Raw genomic sequence first — 24,441 nt, forward strand, 5'->3', positions numbered from 1 at the left:
GTACCTGACATTATGATTTTTTTTCTCCTCCCATTTGAGTGTTAGGTTCAAGAAGACAGAGATTTTGTCTGTTTTGTTCTATGTAGCATCCCCAGCGCCAAGAACGGTGGCTGGCATATGTCTGGCTTTCAATAAATGGTGAACTGAATGAATGAATGAATGGAGGTGCATACCGAGCCCTCCTGCCTACAATCCCTGCTTTTCTGTCGCAGTGGGTGGCCAGCCGAGTCAGACATCGCATACGGTCCCTTGGCTCCCAGGTTGGGGGCGTCCAAGAGCGGACCGACGGGCACTTGAGCGACGCTCCCCAAAAGCCAGGGCGGTGGCCGCGCCGGTAGAGGGGCTGTCGCCATTTGGCGACTTTCCCTGCGGGCCACTGCCCCGCCGCGGGGGCCAAACAGGGGATCGCTCTGTGAGCGCGCGCGCGCGGGTCTTTTGCGACGGTGCCCGGCGGCGCTAGCCCCGCCCCCGCCCCGCCCCCGCGGCCCTGCCCGGCCCGCCCCGCCCCGCCCCCGCCGCTGCGCTCTCTACCGGGCCGCTCAGGCCCCCGCCCGCTTCATGTGGCCCGGCCCGCGGCGGCCGGCGGCTGGGAGCGGCGAGGCGGCGGCGGGCGGCGGCCGGCGAGGCCCGGGAGGTGGCCGAGGCCCAGGCGGCGGCGGCGGCGGCCCGGGAGGCGGCGCACGGAGAGCGGCGGGAGCAGGCCTGGCCCGGCCCTCGAGCGGCCGCCTGGCTGCAGCATGCGCGTCCGCCGGGGGCTGCTGCGGCTGCCGCGCCGCTCGCTGCTCGCCGCGCTCTTCTTCTTCTCGCTCTCGTCCTCGCTGCTCTACTTCGTCTATGTGGCGCCCGGCATAGGTAGGAAGGGGACCTGGGACCCCGGGGGTGCCGCTCTGGCCTCGAGGGGACCCCGGGAACCCCCGCCCCGCCCTGAGGGGACCCCGCCTTTCAGAAGACACCCGGCTGGGAGGCGACCCCGAGCCTGGCCCTCAGAAGACTACGGGTACTCCGGCCCGACCCTCGGGAGACCCCACGCCTGGCCCTCGGGGGGCTCCAGGACATTCCAGTGCCCTGCACCCCGACGGGCTCCAGAACCCCCCTCCCCCCGCCAGCCTCCCGCCCACCCCCTGCTCTCCTTTAACCCCTTCCCCGCGGGAACCCGACCATGCCTTCACACACACACACACACACACACGTGCTGGGACGCCCCCTTTTTTGCCCTGGCCTCCCTAGAACCCCCACTTTCCGCTCCTCGGCTCGAGAACTCTCGCTCCCCCTCCTCCGGGGTCTCCTCCATCCCCGGTTCCGGGCATTCCGCGGCCCCCGAACCTCCGCGGCCCGCCCGCCCCTCCTCGCGGAGCCCCTGTGCTGGGGTCTCCAGGAGTCCCACCTTCCCGGTTCCCATCCATCCTTCCCCTCTCTCCTCCCCGGTGACTCCACCGTTTCCTGCTCTCCCTCCTACCCTTTTTTCCCTCGACTTTCCCTTGTTACATCCACCTTCAGGTCCTCCTCCCCAACACACACATTCTCCTCTTCCAAGTGGCCAGATCCCTTTCCTAGCAGGGTGGCATCCCCCACCCCGCAGGGAGGTCCACCCCCCCCCATTCAGTCTACGAACCCCTGAGCGTCCCACGCCTCCTCTCCATCCCCTCCCCCTGCCCCGCCTACCCCCAAGGGCACTCCCTGTCATCTCTGCTCCCTTATCTCCTATCCTTCCCCCGAATCCTCAACACCCCGCTCTGGTCATCAGCCACAGTTTCTTTCTGATTGAAGACTTGGGGAAGGGGTGCTGTCTAGGCTCTTCCTTTCTCCCCTTTCTTTCACTTCTGCCCTCTCCTAGCCTTGAGGGTAGAAGGTGGCCCTTCAGTATCCTACGGGGCCAGGGCGGGGGGGGGGGGGGGCATTTAAATTGGTCCTAGAGGAGGAGATATGACAAAGGCCTTGGGGAAATGGTGCAGGTGGGAAGGAAGAGCATGGAGAAAAGGTGGAATGGGTACTCATTCTTCTCAAAGGCATGTCCTTTAAAGGAAATACAGCCCTGGAGAAACTGAACCCTGCCCAAGCATAGGCTGTCTAAGAGCACAGAGCAGACATTTAGGACGTGAAGAAAGATTAGAAGGAAATAACAGCATGAGGGTTAAGGTCAGAGGACATGGAAGTCAGACTTGGATTCTAATCCCTGCCCTTCATGACCTTGAGCAAGTTACTAAGCCTCACCTTTTCTCCTCTGTAAAATGGGGGTACTCATCCTAACCTCATAGGTTTTTAAGGATGGAAGTAGATAAATTCCCTTTTAAAGCACTTATCATTGTACCTGATGCTTAGAGAATTTTCAAAAAAAAAAAAAAGCTATTATATGTAGCTTTCAAGAAAGAAGGGAGTAGATGGAAGGTTTAAGGTATGTATTTGCCTGACTTGGCATCACCATGAGGCCCTAGAGAAAACCTCAGTTTAAGGTGAAAAATGATCAGAAAATGCTGTTGGGGGTGGGGCAAGGAGAGTAAATTTTGCTGTAAAAAGTCTGGATCATTTGGATGTTAGGAAAAGGTTGATGGTTTAACTCTAGGGAAATACCCTTTAGGATTGTAGTAATGATTAGTGCCATTCTCTGTTGACCTGTCAACACTGAACTAGCTGAAGAGAGAAATTTCCAGATAGAGCTGGAGATTGTCTCCTGATTTTTTTAAAAAATAAATTAATTTTGTTTATTTATTTTTGGCTGCGTTGGGTCTTCATTGCTGCGCTCGGGCTTTCTGTAGTTGGGGCGAGCGGGGGCTACTTTTGCGGTGCGTGGGCTTCTCATTGCTGTGGCTTCTTTTGCTGCAGAGCACGGGCTCTTGGCATGCGGGCTTCAGTAGTTGTGGCACGCAGGCTCAGTAGTTGTGTCTCGCGGGCTCCACGAGCGCAGGCTCAGTAGTTGTGGCACACAGGCTTAGTTGCTCTGTGGCATGTGGGATCTTCCCAGACCAGGGCTTGAACCCGTGGCCTCTGCATTGGCAGGCGAATTCTTAACCACTGCACCACCAGGGAAGTCCTCTCCTGATTGTTTTTTTTTAAGAGCATATTTCATTTGATGGTTAATATTGATGATTTGTAGTACAAACTAGATCTAGTTTGTACTACAAAGATAGAACAGGTAACATCCTACTGCCGTAACATTTTATGAAATGTCTTAGGAAAAGCATCCCTCTGGGAAGGTGTTGTATGTGGCCTGATGGATTGGATGAGGGGATAGGAGTCTGGGCAGAATAAGAACAGGTGAGTAATTAGTGGAATTAATTGAGAAAAGAGTTCATTAGCATATTGGATATTAGACTCTAATAAAAATGGGTGTGAAATGATGGATTTGAACCTAGAGGCAGTCTTGAAGCCATAACCCCTTTTGTGAAAGTGATGGGTTTTTTCTGGTGCGGGTGCATAAATCAGCTATGTCTAAATGGAAAAATATATCCCACTGGGATAGTAATCACCCTCTTGATTAGAAAGATTAGAAGCCAGATTCTAAAACAAATGGAACGTACAACTTAATTAAAATTCTTCAGCAGTAGATTTTTAGGTCAGTGGAACCCCAGTGTAAGGCAATGGGCTTGGGGCTTCCCTGGTGGCGCAGTGGTTAAGAATCCGCCTGCCAATGCAGGGGACACGGGTTTGATCCCTGGTCTGGGAAGATCCCACATGCCGCGGAGCAGCTAAGCCCGTGTGCCACAGCTACTGAGCCTGCACTGTAGAGCCCGCAAGCCAAAACTACTGAAGCCTGCACGCCTAGAGCCTGTGCTCTGCAACAAGAGAAGCCACCGCAATGGCAAGTCCGTGCGTGGCAACGAAGAGCAGTCCCGCTCCCTGCAGCTAGAGAAAGCCCGCGCGCAGCAACGAAGACCCAACGCAGCCAAAAATAAATAAATAAAATAAGTAAATTAAAAATAAAATAAATAAAGCAATGGGCTTCTACCACACTTAGATTCCTACATCACTGATAACTGAGAAAGATCAAAGCACTTAAATATTCACTAATTTCTTCTTAAATGTGGGTCTTCTAAAGGGCAGATCTACTTAAGATTCATGTTCTGTTAGTTGGAAAGGGGAGTGGTGGGAAGGATGTGAAGTGGTTTTAGAATGGGTACATTGAGCAGTTTGGCGATTTTATTTATCTTGGCTTTCCTGTTTACCAGCTTAATTTTTTAAATAATCAGCTTTGGACAAGGGGTGGCAAATCTTTTCAAAAGGTTAAGGCAGTCTAGAGAAATAGAAGGTTTTATATGCCTTGGATTATGAAGACGTTATTTGAGACAATTGTTAAAATGAGCTTAGAAAATAATACTGGGTTGAACCACATGAAATTTCCATTTTTTGCAGGTCAAAACCAGTTGTATGTTGGCAGTTTGATATAGCTCAACCTAATACATTTCCAAATAATGACAATCCTGTTTTCTGGCATAACGGGAAGTGTCAGACTTGTATTTCCTTCCAGGTTTAATATTTTTCCAGTCCTGCTTTTGATTTACTTTGTATACCCTGTGGCCACGCTGTGCTCTAGGGCTGAAGAGAAATCAACCCGAGAGTGTGTTAACAGCTATATTCGGAATTAGGTAGACTTGAATTTGAGATATGAGAAAAACCATGTTAGTTATAAATGTTTTCAAGTTGCTCATGTGTAATATAGCCTAGCTACAATTTCAACCTAACTATTGTTGGTATTTTTGAGATCTAATGCCAGCTCTTAATGTTAGTGTCCCATAGTCTAACAGCAAAGGGAAATTTTCCTGGACTTGAGGGTCATCTGAAATGGAGGTAGTGGTACCATTTGACTTAGAAAATTGGATGTGAGGAATATTACTAAATATGACTATAATGTGTTTGTAACAAATACAAAGTGCGCTTAGCTACTTTAATAATCCCCTGCCAATCCAGTTAAGTAATTTAAAAATATGACTTCATTGGCCATTATGTTTTTGTTATTAAATCAAAAGTAGTGTTTTATATCAGCATTTTAAAAGTAGAAATGAAAAGGATGGGGCAGAAAGTGTGAGGGAGGTGGTGGATTTGAAAAAGGAAGAGGAAGGGAATATGGTTATAAAAATGCATACGTTCCTCTTCTCTGTAGCCCCCTGCCCTCCACAGCCTGAGTGATTATCATTTATTTCATCACTTGTTTTACCTGCACTGTTGAAATATCCCTATTCCTTTCAGGGTTCCGAAGAGAACTTTGAACTTATTTATGATCCTTTAACTTAAAAAATCTAAGAGCTCGGAGTACCTCCATATTCCAGTCTGACCAGGTCTTTTAGAAGATAAGAGAAGTGAACTATTTACGGATGGACGTACATTTGAAGGGCTGATTTTTAAAATCTTCTTAACTTTATGGTGCTGTCACATGGCAAGGTTGTATAGAGGTTACTGACCTTTGCAAATTGTTTAGTTACTGATTTTGAGAGAGATGCCTGTGCATGGTTAGAGGCAGTAGTGTATATACTGAGGAAATTTTATTAAAGTTCCACTATTTAAATTAATTTTTCTTTTGTCTTGATTATTGAGGAAAGGAAATGGGGAATGATTTTTCCCTTTTGGCCTGCTTGGTTCCAAGAAAAGTTTGATTCATGGCTGGCTTTTGGAAGACAGGAATCAGTAATTCTAATTTGACCAAATGACCTTGAGCAAGTCACTTGATTCTCTGATCTTATACTTGGCCAGAAAACAAAGCTGTTTGAAAAACTAGAACTGCATCTTAGCCAAACTTGTAGTGAGAAGTTTTTACGTATAGAAAGTTGATAATTCATTCACATTCTATGCAAATGTTGGACCTAAGATTTTAGATAGGATACATGTTTTATATAACTGAATGCAACTTTTTCTAATAACCCCAGGAAAATTTCAGATTCCCCCCTTGTTTTAAATATATATATATATATAATATATATATATTTTTTTTAAATAAATAAAATATATATATATATATATATATATATATATATATATATTTTTTTTTTTTTTTTTTTGGCTGCGTTGGGTCTTTGTTGTTGCGCCTGGGCTTTCTCTAGTTGCAGCGAGCGGGGGCTACTCTTCGTTGCGGTGCGCGGGCTTCTCCTTGCGGTAGCTTCTCTTGTTGCGGAGCACCGGCTCTAAGGCGCGCAGGCTCGGTAGCTGTGGCGCACGGGCTTAGTTGTTCCGCTGCATGTGGGATCTTCCCAGACCAGGGCTCAAACCCGTGTCCCCTGCATTTGGCAGGCGGATTCTTAACCACTGTGCCACCAGGGAAGTCCCATCCCCCATCTCGTTAAGTGTAGTATGAAAATAGCCTTTTTGTTGTTGTTGTTCCTCACATGACAGTGTCCTCTAAATGCTTCAGTGCGCTTAGCTTCTGAGCTTTTCTGGAGTGAAATACGTCGTATTGTGAATGTGGGTTATTTTGTTTTAGAAAATTAAAAAGCCTCACCCTGTTTAAGGACCCCCTTCTCCCCACGCGTGCCTGTACGGACTCACTCACTCACTCAGATGTTTCCTTTGAGTATTGCATCGTGTCAGTCTTAGAAGGAAACCATATTTGGAGAACAGATTGAAGTTATAAAACTGAACAGCACCACTTTTGACCAGGATTTTGGTGATGTTTTAGGTCCTTTCTGCAGCAGTTTGCTATGTCGGAAACAAAGTCTTGGGTTTGGAGTTGAAGTCTCTTGAACAGTGAAAATGTGCTAGTCTTGGACAGTCTTTGGAAGCAGCCATTTGGCCAGTATCAGTTGCCGTTCCAGGGCATCGCTACTCTAGCCAGTAGATAATTCTGCTCCAACCCTGACATTTCCCCCCAGAGCGTGACAGGCCAGTGAGAGCAGCGTATAACATCGCCAGGAAGGAGGGTCTTCTTGTGTTGCCATGACTCTTTAGAGCTCTTCAAGAGAGTAGAAAGCCATAGAAGCCGAAGTGCTACTGACTTACTTGCTTCCCTAATTTTGTAGCGTTTTAGATCATGGAAGATACGTTGTACACATCCAACTATATAAGCAAACAGAACTTTAGTAAGCAAGAAGTAGGCAATGTGATGCTGCAAAGGCCTGTCAAAGAACTAGAGAAAACTAGTGGTTAACATTGGTCAAGATAAAGGTTAATCAGAAGCAAACAGATTGGGTGTTGGCTTAAAAGAAGTTAAAGGAGTTATCGTGAGAAGAGGCAGGCCTGTGTGTACTATTAGTGAAAGGGCAGTTATTCTTTAGTTTCTAATACTAGCTAAATAAGAGTATGCCTTCCTTTGCACACTGTGTGTATTTTTGTAGAAAGCTGTGAGAAAATTAAAGGAATTTAAGATCTGTGGGTCAATAATAATCCAGTATTTGAGCATCTTCCTATCATGTTACCAGCTATGGGAGATATTTGGATTCTAGACTTTTGACTGCTTCTTTCATTTTACAGATGATTGTATAAGCCCAGGTTGAGTCATTAACTTGCCCAAAGTTGAGAATTATAAAATAGCTGTAAAAATAAATAAATAAATAAATAAATAAATAAATAAGATAAAATACCTCTGCAGCACATACTATATGGTTGAAAATACAAGATTAATCATAAGAAATAACTAGAGAAAATAGAAAATAGTATGTAATCAATTGCTGACTTGTATGATACTGATCCTTAATGAGGTGGGAGATTCAGACACAGGCACTCATTCCTTTATTCAATAGGTAGTTTCTTTGGAGTGCCTCCTCTTGTCAGATACTCTTTTGGGTATCGGGCAGTCTAGAAATGAGTAAGGCAGAACGTTTCTTCCATCCTGGTGATTTCATTCTAGTGGGACGTTTTTGCCCTTTGTGGTGCTTTTATTCTGATGGGGAGACAGCCAATATACAATATAATTTCGGATAGTGGTAGGAGTGACTGAGGGTCTATTTTATTATTTATTTATTTATTTATATTATTTTATTTATTTATTTTTGGCTGCGTTTGGGTCTTTGTGGCCGCGCACTGGCTTTCTCTAGTTCTGGCGAGCGGGGGCTACTCTTCGTTGTGGGGCGTGGGCTCCTTATTTCGGTGGCTTCTCTTGTTGCAGAGCACAGGCTCTAGGCGCGCGGGCTTCAGTAGTTGTGGTGCATGGGCTCAGTAGTTGCGGCATGCAGGTCCTACAGCACATGGGCTTCAGTAGTTATGGTGTGCAGGCTCAGTAGTTGTGGCTCTCACGGGCTTAGTTGTTCCACAGCATGTGGGACCTTCCCAGACCAGGGCTCGAACCCGTGTCCCCTGCATTGGCAGACAGATTCTCAACCACTGCGCCACCAGGGTAGTCCCGGAGGGTCTGTTTTAGATAGGGTAGTTAGGGAAAGCTTCATTAATGAGGTGCTATTTGGCTTGAAGGGGTAGAACAGGTCACAGGTCGGGGGATTGGGATGGTGATGGGGGTGTCAAGCATATGTAGAGGTCTTGAGGCAGAAATGTACTTGAGGGAAGGTTGACTGGATTTTTGTAAGTGAGAAATGGTAGGAAATGAGCTTAGAAAGATGGTAGGGGTCAGGCCATGTAGGACCCTATAGGCCATGGTAAGGGCTGTAGGATAGGAGTGAACATTAACTTAGAAATCAGCCACATCTGGGTTTGAATCAACTCTGACTGAGTGGGCACACTATTTTCAATTTTCTTATCTGCCCAGTGGAGGATACCATCTTTCTCAGGGTTGTTGTGAGAATTGAGTGGGATATGCATGTTAGAGGGCTTAGCACAGAGCTTGACACAAAGCTTCATATGTTAATAATTATTATTTATAACCATAGGAGATGTCCTCTTGGCCTAATGCTAGTGCTAAACTGAGAGGAGGATTGAGCTCCAGTTCAGCTTTACCAGTAACTAGATGGAAACCTTTACTTCAGTTTTCTCATCTGTAAAATGAAGCAATGGACTAAAGTACAGATTCTAGGGTCCCTCTCAGATCTGAAGTTCCACAATTCTGAGCAAGTGTGAGTTGAACCTTGAAGGAGAAGAAGGAATAATGAGTTCTGTCAAGTAAAGACACCCCATTTAAAAAAATTCAGATCTCCCATTCACTTAGTGTCCTACCTTTAGTGAAATACTGAGCCATGGATTCTGTGAAGTGTCGGTGTATAACCATCAGACTTAACAGTTTCACTCTGTAAGGTGAATGGAGAAATTCAGACTGTGCAATGCTATTGTTTGAGGACATTTGCCCTAAAAATGAGACAGACGTAGAATGTCTGCACTGAAGTCTATCTTTGAAATCATTGTGGCAAAGAAACAACAACAACAAAAAAGAAATTTGTGTTGTCTTGGTCAAAGGAAAAAAACTAAAAGAATTTTATGGAAATATCTTTGGGATGTTAAGACTTTTTTTTCCTCTTTTTTTCTCTGCTTTTTGTCCCCTGGGTAATCCTTTTAAGTTTTAATCTGCTAAATCAGGTTTTTCCTCTAGCCTCACACTTTTGCTTTTAAGCATGAAATAGAGCCCTGGACTCATTAGCTCCTGCCCCATCTTCATTCCTCTAGGTAATTGGATGTTAAATGAGAAATGAATATTACATTTTGACCCAGTAATTCTTTTTTTTTTTTTTAACATCTTTATAGGAATATAATTGCTTTACAATGGTGTGTCAGTTTCTGGTTTATAACAAAATGAATCAGCTATACATATACACATATCCCCATATCTCCTCCCTCTTGCCTCTCCCTCCCACCCTCCCTAACCCACCCATCTAGGTGGTCACGAAGCACCAAGCTGATCTCCCTGTGCTATGCGGCTGCTTCTCACTAGCTATTTTACATTTGGTAGTGTATATATGTCCATGCCACTATCTCACTTCATCGCAGCTTACCCACCCTTCCCCCTCCCCGTGTCCTCAAGTCCATTCTCTACGTCTGCATCTTTATTCCTGTCCCTCCCCTAGGTTCTTCAGAACCACTTTTTTTTTTTTTTTTTAGATTCCATATATATGTGTTAGTATACGGTATTTATTTTTCTCTTTCTGACTTACTTCACTCTGTATGACAGTCTCTAGGTCCATCCACCTCACTATAAATAACTCAATTTCGTTTCTTTTTATGGCTGAGTAATATTCCATTGTATATATGTGCCACATCTTCTTTATCTGTTCATCTGTCGATGGACACTTAGGTTGCTTCCATGTCCTGGCTATTGTAAATAGAGCTGCAGTGAACATTGTGGTACATGACTCTTTTTGAATTATGGTTTTCTCACGGTACAGTAATTCTTTTTAATATTGTGGCTTATATAGAAGAGCATTCATACCTCCTCTACTGATCCCATGAATCCAGTGTTTTCCCAAGCCTGGGAATCACATTGAATAATTTAAAGTGCTGTCTCTTCTTAGATTCCCTCCCCCCACCCCTTTTGTTAGTTTGAGTAATTACTAGACTATAAGTATTGTTCCGCCTCCTTCCCAGGTTACAAAGATAGCCAGGTACTTTGCAATGACTAGAAGGGAAGCTGGGCATTGTTTCTGAGGTACCTTAGTTACCATCATCAATTATGAACAGTTCTCTGAGGGTTATTAGTGGCATAATTATGATTATGAAAAATGTTGTGGAGTGTCACGTACAGGGAAATGCAGATTGTAGGAAAGCTCAGTGTTGGGTTTTAAAACTTAAATTAGAGGTGCGCTAGTGAGCACAGCTGTTTATTATTTTTATTAAAGAGCTGTAAAACATTTAAATACCAGTAAAGAGGGAACTTTTTTCACCCTCTAAAAGTATGATTAATAGTCATTTAAACTTTTTGCTTAATTCTCATGTGTTGAACAACTGTATGCTTGGAAAAATGGAAAAACAGGAGTATTTTTTTTACTCATAGAACTAGTTACCCCATTTTGAGGAGTTGTGCTTTTAGGCACTAAGCCTAAATTATACTCATGATTGTAATGTATGCGTTTTCAGATTGGTAGACCATTGGCTTTTGAAGGTCAGAAAATAGTATTTTCCTAAATACTGTGTTGGGGTCATGTTTGTGTAGTTAAAAAAAAAAAATCCTTTATTCCATTGCAGAAAAATGAAAACATTGCCAACTTAGGGAAGTTAAACTAGATGGATCAGAGATGATAGTAGACTGACTTTAGCATTCTTGATGTACTTATTATAAATCTTTATATTTTAAATAAAACCATTTAATCGTTTAACTTTTAAAGAAAAACTCATTTTATCCATATCATCATAATCTATAGAGTAATGATAGGGAAGTTCTCTGGGTTGTAATGTCCTTGTGCCTAGCACATTATATGCACTTAAATATTTATTGAAATGAATGAAGAAACTATTGCCTGGTCAAGCTAGCCTCTTTATTGTTGGATTGCATTTAATCTGGGGGAAGGATTGCTTCTTCTGTTAATCCTGATTTTGAAGTGATTTTGAATTCATTTTGCCCAAAACTACTTTGTCTTTTTTTTCCCTTTCTATTTCTTCGTGGTAAAATATAGCATGAACTTTGCCATGTATTTTGGTAATTTAAATGTGCAATTCAGTGGCATTAATTACATTCACAATGTTTTGCAACCATTGCAACTATTTCCAAAAATTTCTATTGCCCCCAAACAGGAAGTCTCTTCCCATTAAGCAATAACTCCCCATCCACCGCCCCCCCTCCCAACTGCTAATCTACTTTCCATCCTGTAAGTTTGACTGCTCTAGGTACCTCATATAAGTGTAATCATACAATGTTTGTCCTTTTGTGTCTGCTCTATTTCACTTAGCAAAATGTTTCCTGGGTTCATTCATGTCATAGCATGTGTCAGAACTGTATTCTTTTTATGGATGAATAATATTCTATCTTGTATATATCACATTTTTTCTCATCTGTTGATGAACACTTGAGTTGCTTCTACCTTTTGGCTGTTGTAAATAGTGCTGCTGTGAATGTGGGCATACAAGTATCTGTTTGAGTCCCTGCTTTCAATTCTTTGGGTATTTACCTGGGAGTGGAATTGCTAGGTCATATGGTAATTCTATTTAATTTTTTGAGGAATTGCCAGACTTTCTACAGTGGCTGCACCATTTTACATTCCCACCAGCAATATATTCCACATCCTTGCAGCCAACACTTATTTTCTGAGTGTGTATTTTTTTTTTTAAAGTGTAGGCATCCTCGTAGGTGTGAAATGGTAGCTCATCGTGGTTTTGGTTTTCATTTCCTTGATGACTAATGAGGTTGAGCATATTTTCATATGTTTATTGGCTATTTGTGTATCTTGTTTAGAGAACTGTCTATTCAGGTTCCTTTGCCCTTTTTAAATTGGATTGTCCGTTGTTAAGAGATCTTTATATTTTTGAATATTATACCATTACCAGATATATGATTTGCAAGTATTTTCTCCCATCCTGTGGGTTGTCTTTTCACTCTCTTGGTGGGGTCCTTTTTTTTTTTTTTTTTAAACATCTTTATTGAAGTATAATTGCCTTACAATGGTGTGTTAGCTTCTGCTTTATAACAAAGTGAATCAGTTATACATATACAATATGTTCCCATTTCTCTTCCCTCTTGCATCTCCCTCCCTCCCACCCTCCCCATCCCTCCCCTCTAGGTGGTCACAAAGCACCGAGCTGATCTCCCTGTGCTATGCGGCTGCTTCCCACTAGTTATCTATTTTACATTTGGTAGTGTACATATGTCCATGACACTCTCTTACCCTGTCACATCTCACCCCACCCCCTCCCCATATCCTCAAGTCCATTCTCTAGTAGGTCTGTGTCTTTATTCCCGTCTTGCCACTAGGTTCTTCATGGCCTTTTTTTTTTTTTTTCCCTTAGATTCCGTATATATGTGTTAGCATACTGTATTTGTTTTTCTCTTTCTGACTTACTTCACTCTGTATGACAGACTCTAGGTCCATCCACCTCACTACAAATAACTCAGTTTCGTTTCTTTTTATGGCTGAGTAATATTCCATTGTATATATGTGCCACATCTTTATCCATTCATCTGTTGATGGACACTTAGGTTGCTTCCATGTCCTGGCTATTGTAAATAGAGCTGCAATGAACATTTTGGTACATGACTCTTTTTGACCTATGGTTTTCTCAGGGTATATGCCCAGTATTGGGATTGCTGGGTCGTATGGTAGTTCTATTTGTAGTTTTTTAAGGAACCTCCATACTGTTCTCCATAGTGGCTGTATCAATTTACATTCCTTGGTGGGGTCCTTTGATGTGCAAAAGCTTTTGACTTTAACGAGGTTCAATTTATTTATATTTTTCTTTTGTTTGTACTTTAAAAAATATACTACTTGGTAAGTTTTATGACTGAACTTTTGCTCCCTGCATTGTAGTCATTTACTTTTTCTGCCTGTGAAAGGTTTCCGTAAGTTACTAATAGGCATATCTTACACAAGCTATTATTGAGCTGATTTCTGAGAAAGCAGGAGGCAAGGTTTTTTGGTTTATCTTTCTCTTACTTGTTTAAGTTTGATGCTGGTTTCTTGATTTCTTTTTTTTAATTAATTAATTTATTTTTGGCTGCATTGGGTCTTCATTGCTGCGCATGGGCTTTCTCTAGTTGCGGGGAGTGGGGGCTACTCTTCGTTGCGGTGCGCGGGCTTCTCATCGTGGTGGCTTCTCTTGTTGTGGAGCACGGGTTCTAGGCGCGCGGGCTTCAGTAGTTGTGGCACGTGGGCTTCAGTAGTTGTGCTCGCGGGCTCTAGAGCGCAGGCTCAGTAGTTGTGGTGCACGGGCTTAGTTGCTCCGCAGCATGTGGGATCTTCCTGGACCAGAGCTCGAACCCGTGTCCCCTGCATTGGCAGGCGGATTCTTAACCACTGAGCCACCGGCGAAGCCCTGATTCTTGGTCTTTAAAATGGTTACTCCCTTTGCCAAACTTGACATGCTCTGCAGATTCCATTGAATATTTCAAGTGTTTGAAGAGTCCTGTGACTCTTCTGATGAAGGGAGGGATCCATATCTTATTGATGTCTTTGTTGATTATTTTGTTCAGTAGGACTGAAATGTAACTTAAATTTAAATGTTTTCTGTTTCTAATTGCAGTTCTCTGATAGTCCGTGTAAGACAGGGCCAGAAGTTGGCACACCACATTTTTGGTGTTGGGGACAATACAGTTTACTGATTAAACATATGATATAGAAGAGAAATTTAGAAAATTTTATAGATTGATGAATATAGTCCATGAAACACTGGGCTCATTTTTTTTTTTCCATACAGAAATGAAAGTATATGATGATTTTGAAGACAGGGAAAAGTAAATATCACTTGGCATTTTGTTAGCCTCCAATCTCCATTAACCAGCACCTTTTATGTTTTGCTGTTTAATAAGTGGTGATACTCAGAATGTAGACCCGGATGCATGACTTTGAGTTCGGTGTTAAGTATGATTTTTTCCCTTCTGAATGTTTGAAACAGAGCACTGTTTCCCCATACCTCCCCAGGCCCCCGCACAGGCACAGGATGGCAGGTAGTGATGAGGAGCAGCCTGCTAAGATGCTGCCTGGCTGACTAGGAGGTGTGTGATGTGAACACAGGATTTGTTTTCTCCCTTTATCACATTTTTTTAATTTTTAAAATTATTTTATAACATTTTCCCTTTATAACATTATCAGAAAGTGAAGAGACTGTTAAAGAATGAGGAAACAGAAAAGTCTAATGTGTAAAAAACCTGCTGGACTTCTGCAACTGTGACATGGTAAAATTTGGCACTTCGATTTTTTTTTTCCTGGTATCAGCTGAATTTCAAATGTATTTATCTAAATGCGAGTGATAATGGTAGTGATTAAAGACAGGTGGGTGCTTAGAAAATTTTTGTGTTTTGGGGCCTGTGATAAAAGAAAAAATCTACAAACTTGCCTTTGCATTTGCCTGATTTGGCTGTTTTCTTAGAGCTAACTTAATCTCTATGTGTTAAACCCTTAGAGTGTGCTAGGTTTGGGGGTACAGTGATGAATGATGTGGACACCGTACCTCTGTCATTTTTTAAGTCTTCAGCAAGGGAGCATGGCTTCATTTTAGGAAAAAATTTTCAGAATTTTGAGTGATTTTATATTCCCAGAAGATGTGTTTAATTGAGGGTCAGTTCAGTTGATGTTAACGTACCTTAATTGCCAGGAATAACAGTGAATGTATTTTAATTGTAGACATTTAAGACAGCAAAAAAATTTTAAAGAAATTCTTGAAGAGGCATTTAGTTTAATTTTCTACCCCACTGGGCCCATTGGCTGTACATGTTCTTGGTGGTATTCATATTTACATGAATGTTTTTGCTGTTTATCTCCTGAACAGAGTCATGGCAATGGTGGTGAACAGTGACCTGAGGTTTCTTAGTAACATAGATGCTCTCTGGACCAGTGGCGGAAGGATGCATTTATATGCTGAGGCCTCTTCCCTTCCACCTGGAAGAGTGTCAGTCTTAGAATAGAGGTCTGGCACTGAGCAGGTGCTCAGAGAGCATTCGTCAGACAGGATCAGTCTGTCTTCTACCCTTCCATGGCTTTCATTGCTTTTAGGATGAAGTTCAGATTCCTTATTGTAGTTTATAAGAATTTTTGTGATCTGACCTCTACCTCCCTCTCCAGCTTCATTTATGCCACTTCTCTCCCTCCAGACACAAGGGCCTCCCCACCTGGTTTCCAGTGTAGACTAGGCTCTTTCCTTAAGCTTTTCACTAGCTAACTCAAATATTCCTGCCCATCCTCAGACCTCTAAATCAGTGGCAAATGCATGGGCCTCATTTCTTGTTCATTGTTGTATCCCTGCCTGGAACGCTGGTCTGGCACACTGTAGGTGCTCAATGAATACTTATTTGTTAAATAGGGAAGTAAGGTGGAGGTGGACAGATCTGAGGTCCTGAAAAGTACAACTAGCCAATTCCCTGCTCATTTGGGTATGTTGAAGGTTGCTGTGCTAACTACCAGGACTTCAAGGTGAAGAACTAAAAAGGATCAAATAAAAACACAATGGATTTGTAACAATATTAATTGTAATTGAAAGTATGATTCCTAGCTCAGTCTCAGATTAATTATGTCCAATCCAGTCAGATGTTTGGTTTTGTGGGGACCTGGTTTGGTGGGCAGATGACAAGTAGGAATTTTAAAGTTTTACCCACTTAAGATTCAACATGGATTTTAACCCTTTTAAGTGCTTTTTGTATCTTACATAGTATGTGTATGATAATGTTTTGAAATTGCAGATCACAAATGAATGTATTAATGGTTAGTCTTGTTCCTCAATTTGAAATCTAGATGAAAAAATGGATAAACAGGGAATTCCCTGGCAGTTCAGTGGTTAGGGCTTGGGGCTTTCACTGCTGTGGGCCCAGGTTCAATACCTGGTTGGGGAACTAGGATGCTGCAAGCTGTGTGGGGTGGCCAAAAAAATAAATAAAAATAAAATAAAAATTAATAAACAGGAAAACACTCAGTCCTGATTTAGGAAGAAGTAGGTACAATAATTCTTATATATTGCTAGGAACATTGTGTCTAATTTTTAATTAGACAGATATTTAGGTTAATGGTTTTGGTGTTTTCAAATTTATGATAAAAGCTATACTTTTATGTCTTGAATATGCTTGTCAGTCTTTGAGAGGTAGTCTTTGCCTAGGAAATGAGAAATTGTTGTATATTTTACTTCTTCCAAGGAGCAATGAGGAAGAAACAATTTCTGGAATTGGAAGTCCATATGGATGGTATGGAAATTAAGTCTGTTATTCATAAACAGCTAGTCTCTTGTGCTCTGTGCTGTTGGATGGAAGGTGGAAATAGCCTTGCCTCTGTTGCTGAGATTATTTTTGAGCTGACTCGTGCTAGGCTGGCACCCATCAGTTGCTTTGTCTGGAAGGGACAACTGGAATCCTTCATTTTGTGTATGTGTGTGTGTGAATGTGAGTGGGAGGAAGTGAAATGTTTGGTTTTGGTATTGGCTTGATTTTTCTGTTTCATTGTTGACTTGGCATGCCTGGCTTTTTCATTCTGCTTTTAAGTATTCAGAAATCTTAAGATATGTGTGAATTAGAAGATTTGGATTTATTTGAATTTCATTTGGCACTACGGGAAATTAACTTTAGGTAAGAGCTACTTTTTGGGTTGGCTTTATGTTAAAGATAATTTTTTCCCTTAATTATTTTATTTTATTATAGAAAATTTCAAACATATACAAAAGTAGAGTGAATAGTATACTGGACTCCCATGAACAAAGGTATTTTGATGTGACCTTTATATTTGTGAAAAATATAAATGTGAAAGGGCCCAAAGACAGCCCCCATTCCCCCAACAAAACAAAACAAAAGTACAAGCTTAGGCTAATTAATAACCTGTATTTTTAAAACCTTTGGATAATTGGATTTCATTTTTGTTCAGATGTTTTGCTGATCCATTTACCTCAATGAGAGTTTCTTAATATGTAAAAAGGGAAGACTAAAAGTATATAAACATAGGCTTATTGTGAGGATTAAAGGAGAGAGTATTTGTCAGATGTTTGCATGGCTTGGTACCAGTTAGATGCTCAACAGGTAAATGTCCCCTTGCCCTTTCACAGTTCCTCAATCACAGTGCTCAATTGGAGTAGAGAGGGGAAGGGACACTTGGATGAACTGGTACACGGTGGAGAGTTGATTACAGCGAAGTTTCCAGAGGATTTATTTATTTTTTCTATTACCCCGTCCTTCATTTGAACCCTTGAAGTTTAGAACTGGAAAAACAAGGGTCAGATGTTTGCCAAGAATAAACCTTTCTGTACTGTGGTGGTACCTCTAAGGCACTCCTTAGCTTGAGGAGCAGGTGCTCTGGCTGAGGATGCTGAAGTCTCGGAGGTGCCCTGGGAGCAGATGATTACTGCTCGAGTGTGTAACACCTGTGTTCTTTTGCTTCTCTTGGCCTATTTTTCTGAGAATATATTGCTGAATTCTGTCACGATTTACATCAGCTTTGACCAAAGCCAAGTGCCAAGCTTGCAAGGGAAAGAATGGCAAAAATACCTCTTTTAGGATCTGTGTTGGCACAGATTTTGTGCTTTGTGTTTAGTAACAGGTGAACAACACCACCGATTTAATTTTAGTATTATTAGTTATATTAATTTATTAGTTCTATAATTAAAAAAGTAAAACACTCTGCATAGATTGAAGCTATAGTTTTGGGTTGTATGTGTGAAAAACTGACTCTCTTCATTGTGAATTTTGAACAAACTTACCAGTAGATTATTTATGTAAGCTTGTGTCATCAGAAGCATTCCAGAATGAATCATGTTTAGTTAGGATCTAACAAATGTTACCACCTTGTTCTGTTAAGCAATATTTTTAAACTATTAAATCAACTTTAAGGATAATAAAGGAAATTACAGTAATTTATTCATAATCATCTTTTCATCACAGGTGTTTTCATTTCATTGTTTCCTTCTCATCTTTGTATACACACACAGAAATTTGAAAATTTTGTACCTTAGGAATTGCTAGGCTGAGAGAATTGACGTTATAAGGGTGGCAGCAATTTAGTAAACGCTATGAGTGTTTGATTTAGAATAATCTTGTACAGTCTCTTTGCTGTAACATCTTTTCCTGGTTAGTTCTGTTCTCCTCACTATAACTAAACGTAGTGTCTTTTTTTTTTTTTTTTGAATTTTATTTTATTTATTTTTATACAGCAGGTTCTTATTAGTTATCTATTTTATACACATCAATGTATACATGTCAGTCCCAATCTCCCAATTCATCCCACCGCCACCCCCAACGCCACCTTCCCCCCTTGGTGTCCATACGTTTGTTCTCTACATCTGTGTCTCTATTTCTGCCTTGCAAACCGGTTCATCTGTACCATTTTTCTAGATTCCACATATATGTTAATATACGATATTTGTTTTTCTCTTTCTGACTTACTTCATTCTGTATGACAGTCTCTAGATCCATCAATTTCGTTCCTTTTTATGGCTGAGTAATATTCCATTGTATATATGTACCACATCTTCTTTATCCATTCGTCTGCCAGTGGGCATTTAGGTTGCTTCCATGACCTGGCTATTGTAAATAGTGCTGCAGTGAACATTGGGGTGCATGTGTCTTTTTGTATTATGGTTTTCTCTGGGTATATGCCCAGTAGTGGGATTGCTGGGTCATATGGTAATTCTATTTTTAGTTTTTTAAGGAACCTCCATACTGTTCTCCATAGTGGCTGTATCAATTTACATTCCCAGCAACAGTACAAGAGGGTTCCCTTTTCTCCACACCCTCTCCAGCATTTGTTGTTTGTAGATTTTCTGATGATGCCCATTCTAACCCGTATGAGGTGATACCTCATTGTAGTTTTGATTTGCATTTCTCTAGTAATTAGTGATGTTGAGCAGCTTTTCATGTGCTTCTTGGCCATCTATATGTCTTCTTTGGAGAAATGTCTATTTAGGTCTTCTGCCCATTTTTGGATTGGGTTGTTTGTTCTAGTTCTGTAAAAAATGCCATTGGTAATTTGATAGGGATTGCATTGAATCTGTAGATTGCTTTGGGTGGTATAGTCATTTTCACAATATTGATTCTTCCAATCCAAGAACATGGTATATCTCTCCATCTGTTTGTGTCATCTTTGATTTCTTTCATCAGTGCCTTATAGTTTTCTGAGTACAGGTCTTTTACCTCCTTAGGTAGGTTTATTCCTAGGTATTTTATTCTTTTTGTTGCAATGGTGAATGGGATTGTTTCCTTAATTTCTCTATCTGATCTTTTGTTGTTAGTGTATAAGAATGTAAGAGATTTCTGTGCATTAATTTTGTATCCTACAACTTTACCAGATTCATTGACTAGCCCTAGTAGTTTTCTGGTGGCATCTTTAGGATTCTCTATGTATAGTATCATGTCATCTGCAAACAGTGACAGTTTTACTTCTTTTCCAATTTGTACTCCTTTTATTTCTTTTTCTTCTCTGATTGCCATGGCTAGAACTTCCAAAACTATGTTGAATAATAGTGGCGAGAGTGGACATCCTTGTCTTGTTCCTGATCTTAGGGGAAATGCTTTCACTTTTTCACCATTGAGAATGATGTTTGCTGTGGGTTTGTCATATATGGCCTTTATTATGTTGAGGTAGTTCCCCTCTATGCCCACTTTCTGGAGAGTTTTTATCATAAATGGGTGTTGAATTTTGTCAAAAGCTTTTTCTGCATCTATTGAGATGACTGTATGGTTTTTCTTTTTCAATTTGTTAATATGGTGTATCACATTGATTTGTGTATATTGAAGAATCCTTGCATCCCTGGGATAAATCCCACTGGATCATGGTGTATGATCCTTTTAACGTGTTGTTGGATTCTGTTTGCTAGTATTTTGTTCAGGATTTTTGCATCTATATTCATCTGTGATAATTGGTGTGTAATTTTCTCTTTTTGTGGTATCTCTGTCTGGTTTTGGTATCAGGGTGATGGTGGCCTCATAGAATGAGTTTGGGAGTGTGTCTTCCTCTGCAATTTTTTGGAAGAGTTTGAGAAGGATGGGTGTTAGCTCTTCTCTAAATGTTTGATAGAATTCACCTGTGAAGCCATCTGGTCCTGGACTTTTGTTTGTTGGAAGATTTTTAATCACAGTTTCAGTTTCATTACTTGTGATTGGTCTGTTCATATTTTCTATTTCTTCCTGGTTCAGTCTTGGAAGGTTATACCTTTCTAAGAATTTGTCCATTTCTTCCAGGTTGTCCATTTTATTGGCAGAGTTGCTTGTAGTAGTCTCTTAGGATGCTTTGTATTTCTGTGGTGTCCGTTGTAACTTCTCCTTTTTCACTTCTAATTTTATTGCTTTGAGTCCTCTCCCTCTTTTTCTTGATGAGTCTGGCTAAAGGTTTATCAATTTTGTTTATCTTTTCAAAGAACCAGCTTTTAGTTTTATTGATTTTTGCTATTGTTTTCTTAGTTTCTATTTCATTTATTTCTGCTCTGATCTTTATGATTTCTTTCCTTCTACTAACTTTGGGTTTTGTTTTGTTCTTCTTTCTCTGCTTCCTTTAGGTGTAAGTTTAGATTGTTTATTTGAGATTTTTCTTGTTTCTTGAGGTAGGGTTGTATTGCTATAAACTTCCCTCTTAGAACTGCTTTTGCTGCATCCCATAGGTATTGGATCGTCGTGTTTTCATTGCCATTTGTCTCTAGGTATGTTTTGATTTCCTCTTTGATTTCTTCAGGTATCTCTTGGTTATTTAGTAATGTATTGTTTAGCTTCATGTGTTTGTGTTTTTTACGTTTTTTTCTTTGTAATTGATTTCTAATCTCATAGTGTTGTGGTCAGAAAAGATGCTTGATATGATTTCAATTTTCTTAAATTTACCGAGGCTTGATTTGTGACTCAAGATGTGATCTATCCTGGAGAATGTTCCGTGTGCACTTGAGAAGAAAGTGTAATCTGCTGTTTTTGGATGGAATGTCCTATAAATATCAAATCTATCTGGTCTATTGTGTCATTTAAAGCTTGTGTTTTCTTATTAATTATCTGTCTGGATGATCTGTCCGTTGGTGTGAGGTGTTAAAGTCCCCCACTATTATTGTGTTACTGTTGATTTTCTCTTTTATAGCTGTTAGCAGTTGCCTTATGTATTGAGGTGCTCCTATGTTGGCATATCTATTTATAATTGTTATGTCTTCTTCTTGGATTGATTCCTTGATGGTTATGTAGTGTCCTTGTCTCTTGTAACATTATTTTAAAGTCTATTTTATCTGATATGAGTATTGCTACTCTAGCTTTCTTTTGATTTCCATTTGCATGGAATAGCTTTTTCCATTCCCTCACTTTCAGTCTGTATGTGTCCCTAGGTCTGAAGGGGGTCTCTTGTAGACAGTGTATATATGGGTCTTGTTTTTGTATCCATTTAGTGAGCCTGTGTCTTTTGGTTGGAGCATTTAATCCATTCACGTTTAAGGTAATTATCGATATGTATGTTCCTACTACCATTTTCTTAATTGTTATGGGTTTGTTTTCGTAGGTCCTTTTCTTGTGTTTCCCACTTAGAGAAGTTCCTTTAGCATTTGTTGTAGAGCTGGTTTTGTGGTGCTGAATTCTCTTAGCTTTTGTTTGTCTGTAAAGCTTTTGATTTCTCTGTCGAATCTGAATGAGATCCTTGCCGGGTAGAGTAATCTTGGTTGTAGGTTCTTCCCTTTCATCACTTTAAATATATCATGCCACTCCCTTCTGGCTTGTAGCGTTTCTGCTGAGAAATCAGCTGTTAACCTAATGGGAGTTCCCTTGTATGTTATTTGTCATTTTTCCCTTGTTGCTTTCAATAATTTTTCTTTGCCTTTAATTTTTGTCAATTTGATTACTATGGGGTGTTTCTCCTTGGGTTTATCCTGCCTGGGACTCTCTGCACTTCCTGGACTTGGGTGGCTATTTCCTTCCCCATGTTAGGGAAGTTTTCGACTATAATCTCTTCAAATATTTTCTCGGGTCCTTTCTCTCTCTCTTCTTCTTCTGGGACACCTATGATAAGAATGTTGTTGTGTTTAATGTTGTCCCAGAGGTCTCTTAGGCTGTCTTCATTTCTTTTCATTCTTTTTTCTTTATTCTGTTCTGCAGCAGTGAATTCCACCATTCTGTCTTCCAGGTCACTTATCCATTCTTCTGCCTCAGTTATTCTGCTATTGACTCCTTCTAGTGTATTTTTCATTTCAGTTATTGTATTGTTCATCTCTGTTTGTTCTTTAACTTTTCTAGGTGTTTGTTAAACGTTTCTTGCATCTTCTCGATCTTTACCTCCATTCTTTTTCCGAGGTCCTGGATCATCTTCGTTGTCATTATTCTGAATTCTTTTTCTGGAAGGTTGCCTAACTCCACTTCATTTAGTTGTTTTTCTGGGGTTTTATGTTGTTCCTTCATCTGGAGCATAGTCCTCTGCCTTTTCATTTTGTATGTCTTTCTGTGAACGTGGTTTTCGTTACACAGGCTGCAGAATTGCTTCTGCTGTCTGCCCTCTGGTGGATGAGGCTATCTAAGAGGCTTGTGCAAGCTTCCTGATTGGAGGGACTGGTGGTGGGTAGAGTTGGGTGTTGCTCTGGTGGGCAGAGCTTAGTAAAACTTTAATCTGCTTGTCTGCTGATGGGTGGGACTGGGTTCCCTCCCTGTTGGTTGTTTGGCCTGAGGCGACCCAGCACTAGAGCCTACTCGGCTCTTTGGTGGGGCTAATGGCACCTCTGCAGGAGACCCTCCAACACTAGAAGGTAGGTCTGGTTCAGTCACCTATGGGGTCACTGCTCCTTCCCCTGGGTCCCGATGTGCACACTACTTTGTGTGTGCCCTCCAAGAGTGGAGTCTCTGTTTCCCCTAGTCCTATCGACGTCCTGCAATCAAATCCCGCTAGCCTTCAAAGTCTGATTCTGTAGGAATTCCTCCTCCTGTTGCCGGCACCCCAGGTTGGGAAGCCTGATGTGGGGCTCAGAACCTTCACTCCAGTGGGTGGACTTCTGTGGTATTAATGTTCTCCAGTTTGTGAGTCACCCACCCAGAGGTTCTGGGATTTGATTTTATTGTGATTTCACCCCTCCTACCACCTCATTGTGGCTTCTCCTTTGTCTTTGGATGTGGGGTATCTTTTTTTGGTGAGTTCCAGTGTTTTCCTTTCGATGATTGTTCAGCAGTTAGTTATGATTCTTGTGTTCTCGCAAGAGGGAGTCTAAACGTAGTGTCTTGATATAAGATTGTTTCTGGCAAGGGACTCTTGAAATGAAAGCTCTAAAGAAAACCTACTTGTTTTCTTTACCAATATGTGGAAAACTTGATGGGAAATTCTAGCCCTTGTGGCGTCAAGTCAATTTAATCTCATTCTTAAATACTATTAATAAAGTTAAATAGAAGAACCTTAATTTTTATTAAATGTTATAGCAGTGTGGCTAATCTAATGTGAGAGTGTAGTATTTGATCTGTCTCCTCCCTTGATTGGATTCCACAAAGTAGAAATAAAGTCTTTCTCAGAAACCTATTTGTACTTAGTGGTTATTTTTCTCCAGTCTAGTATTTTTTTCTCCAGTTTGTCAAGAGTAACTAAACTTTGAATGAGTAAGAAACTGTTCAAAGACAGATCAGATCAACTGAGCAGAAACCAAAGTGGGTAGGTTGGACTGCCCTGGCCACACTATAATCATATACATTATTGCCATTATTTTCTTTGTTTTTCAAGTGTAAGCTGTGTGACACAGCTTGCCCTCTAAATCTGTAGTTAAAGGAATTAAATATGTAAAGTTAATTTGTGTGGCCTTCTCTAGGTTGACCTGGGCTTCCTTTAGCCCTTTGGAAGATCCCACCTGGGAGATCCCCATACCTATATGTACAGAAGGGGGACACCATTGATGTCATGCAATTCATTTTTTTCTGTAAAGGTGATTATATCAAATGCAATTAGCTCTGCTCTGACATGACTTAAGTGTTTCTAAAAATCACTGTGCTGTACAAAATTGTTGAATAAAAACCTAGAGCTTATGGGAAAAATGGGGTTAAGCACATAACACTTAAAAACTAAATTAGTGTCATATTAAAAAAGAAAAAAAAAGGAACCTAGTGAAACC

General features: G+C 41.0%; 1 protein-coding gene across 1 annotated transcript in view; it reads left to right on the forward strand.

Annotated features, from left to right (window-relative positions):
- Positions 1-619: 619 nt before the first annotated feature.
- Positions 620-24,441, forward strand: part of B4GALT5 (beta-1,4-galactosyltransferase 5) — a 78,236-nt gene continuing 54,414 nt past the window's right edge. Inside the window, exon 1 of the mRNA XM_068524626.1 lies at positions 620-852. Coding sequence (XP_068380727.1) covers positions 738-852 — 115 coding nt within the window. The 5' untranslated portion in view covers positions 620-737. The remainder of the gene's footprint in view (positions 853-24,441) is intronic.

Source organism: Eschrichtius robustus, chromosome 16 (assembly GCF_028021215.1).
Source record: "Eschrichtius robustus isolate mEscRob2 chromosome 16, mEscRob2.pri, whole genome shotgun sequence".
Lineage (NCBI taxonomy): Eukaryota > Metazoa > Chordata > Mammalia > Artiodactyla > Eschrichtiidae > Eschrichtius > Eschrichtius robustus.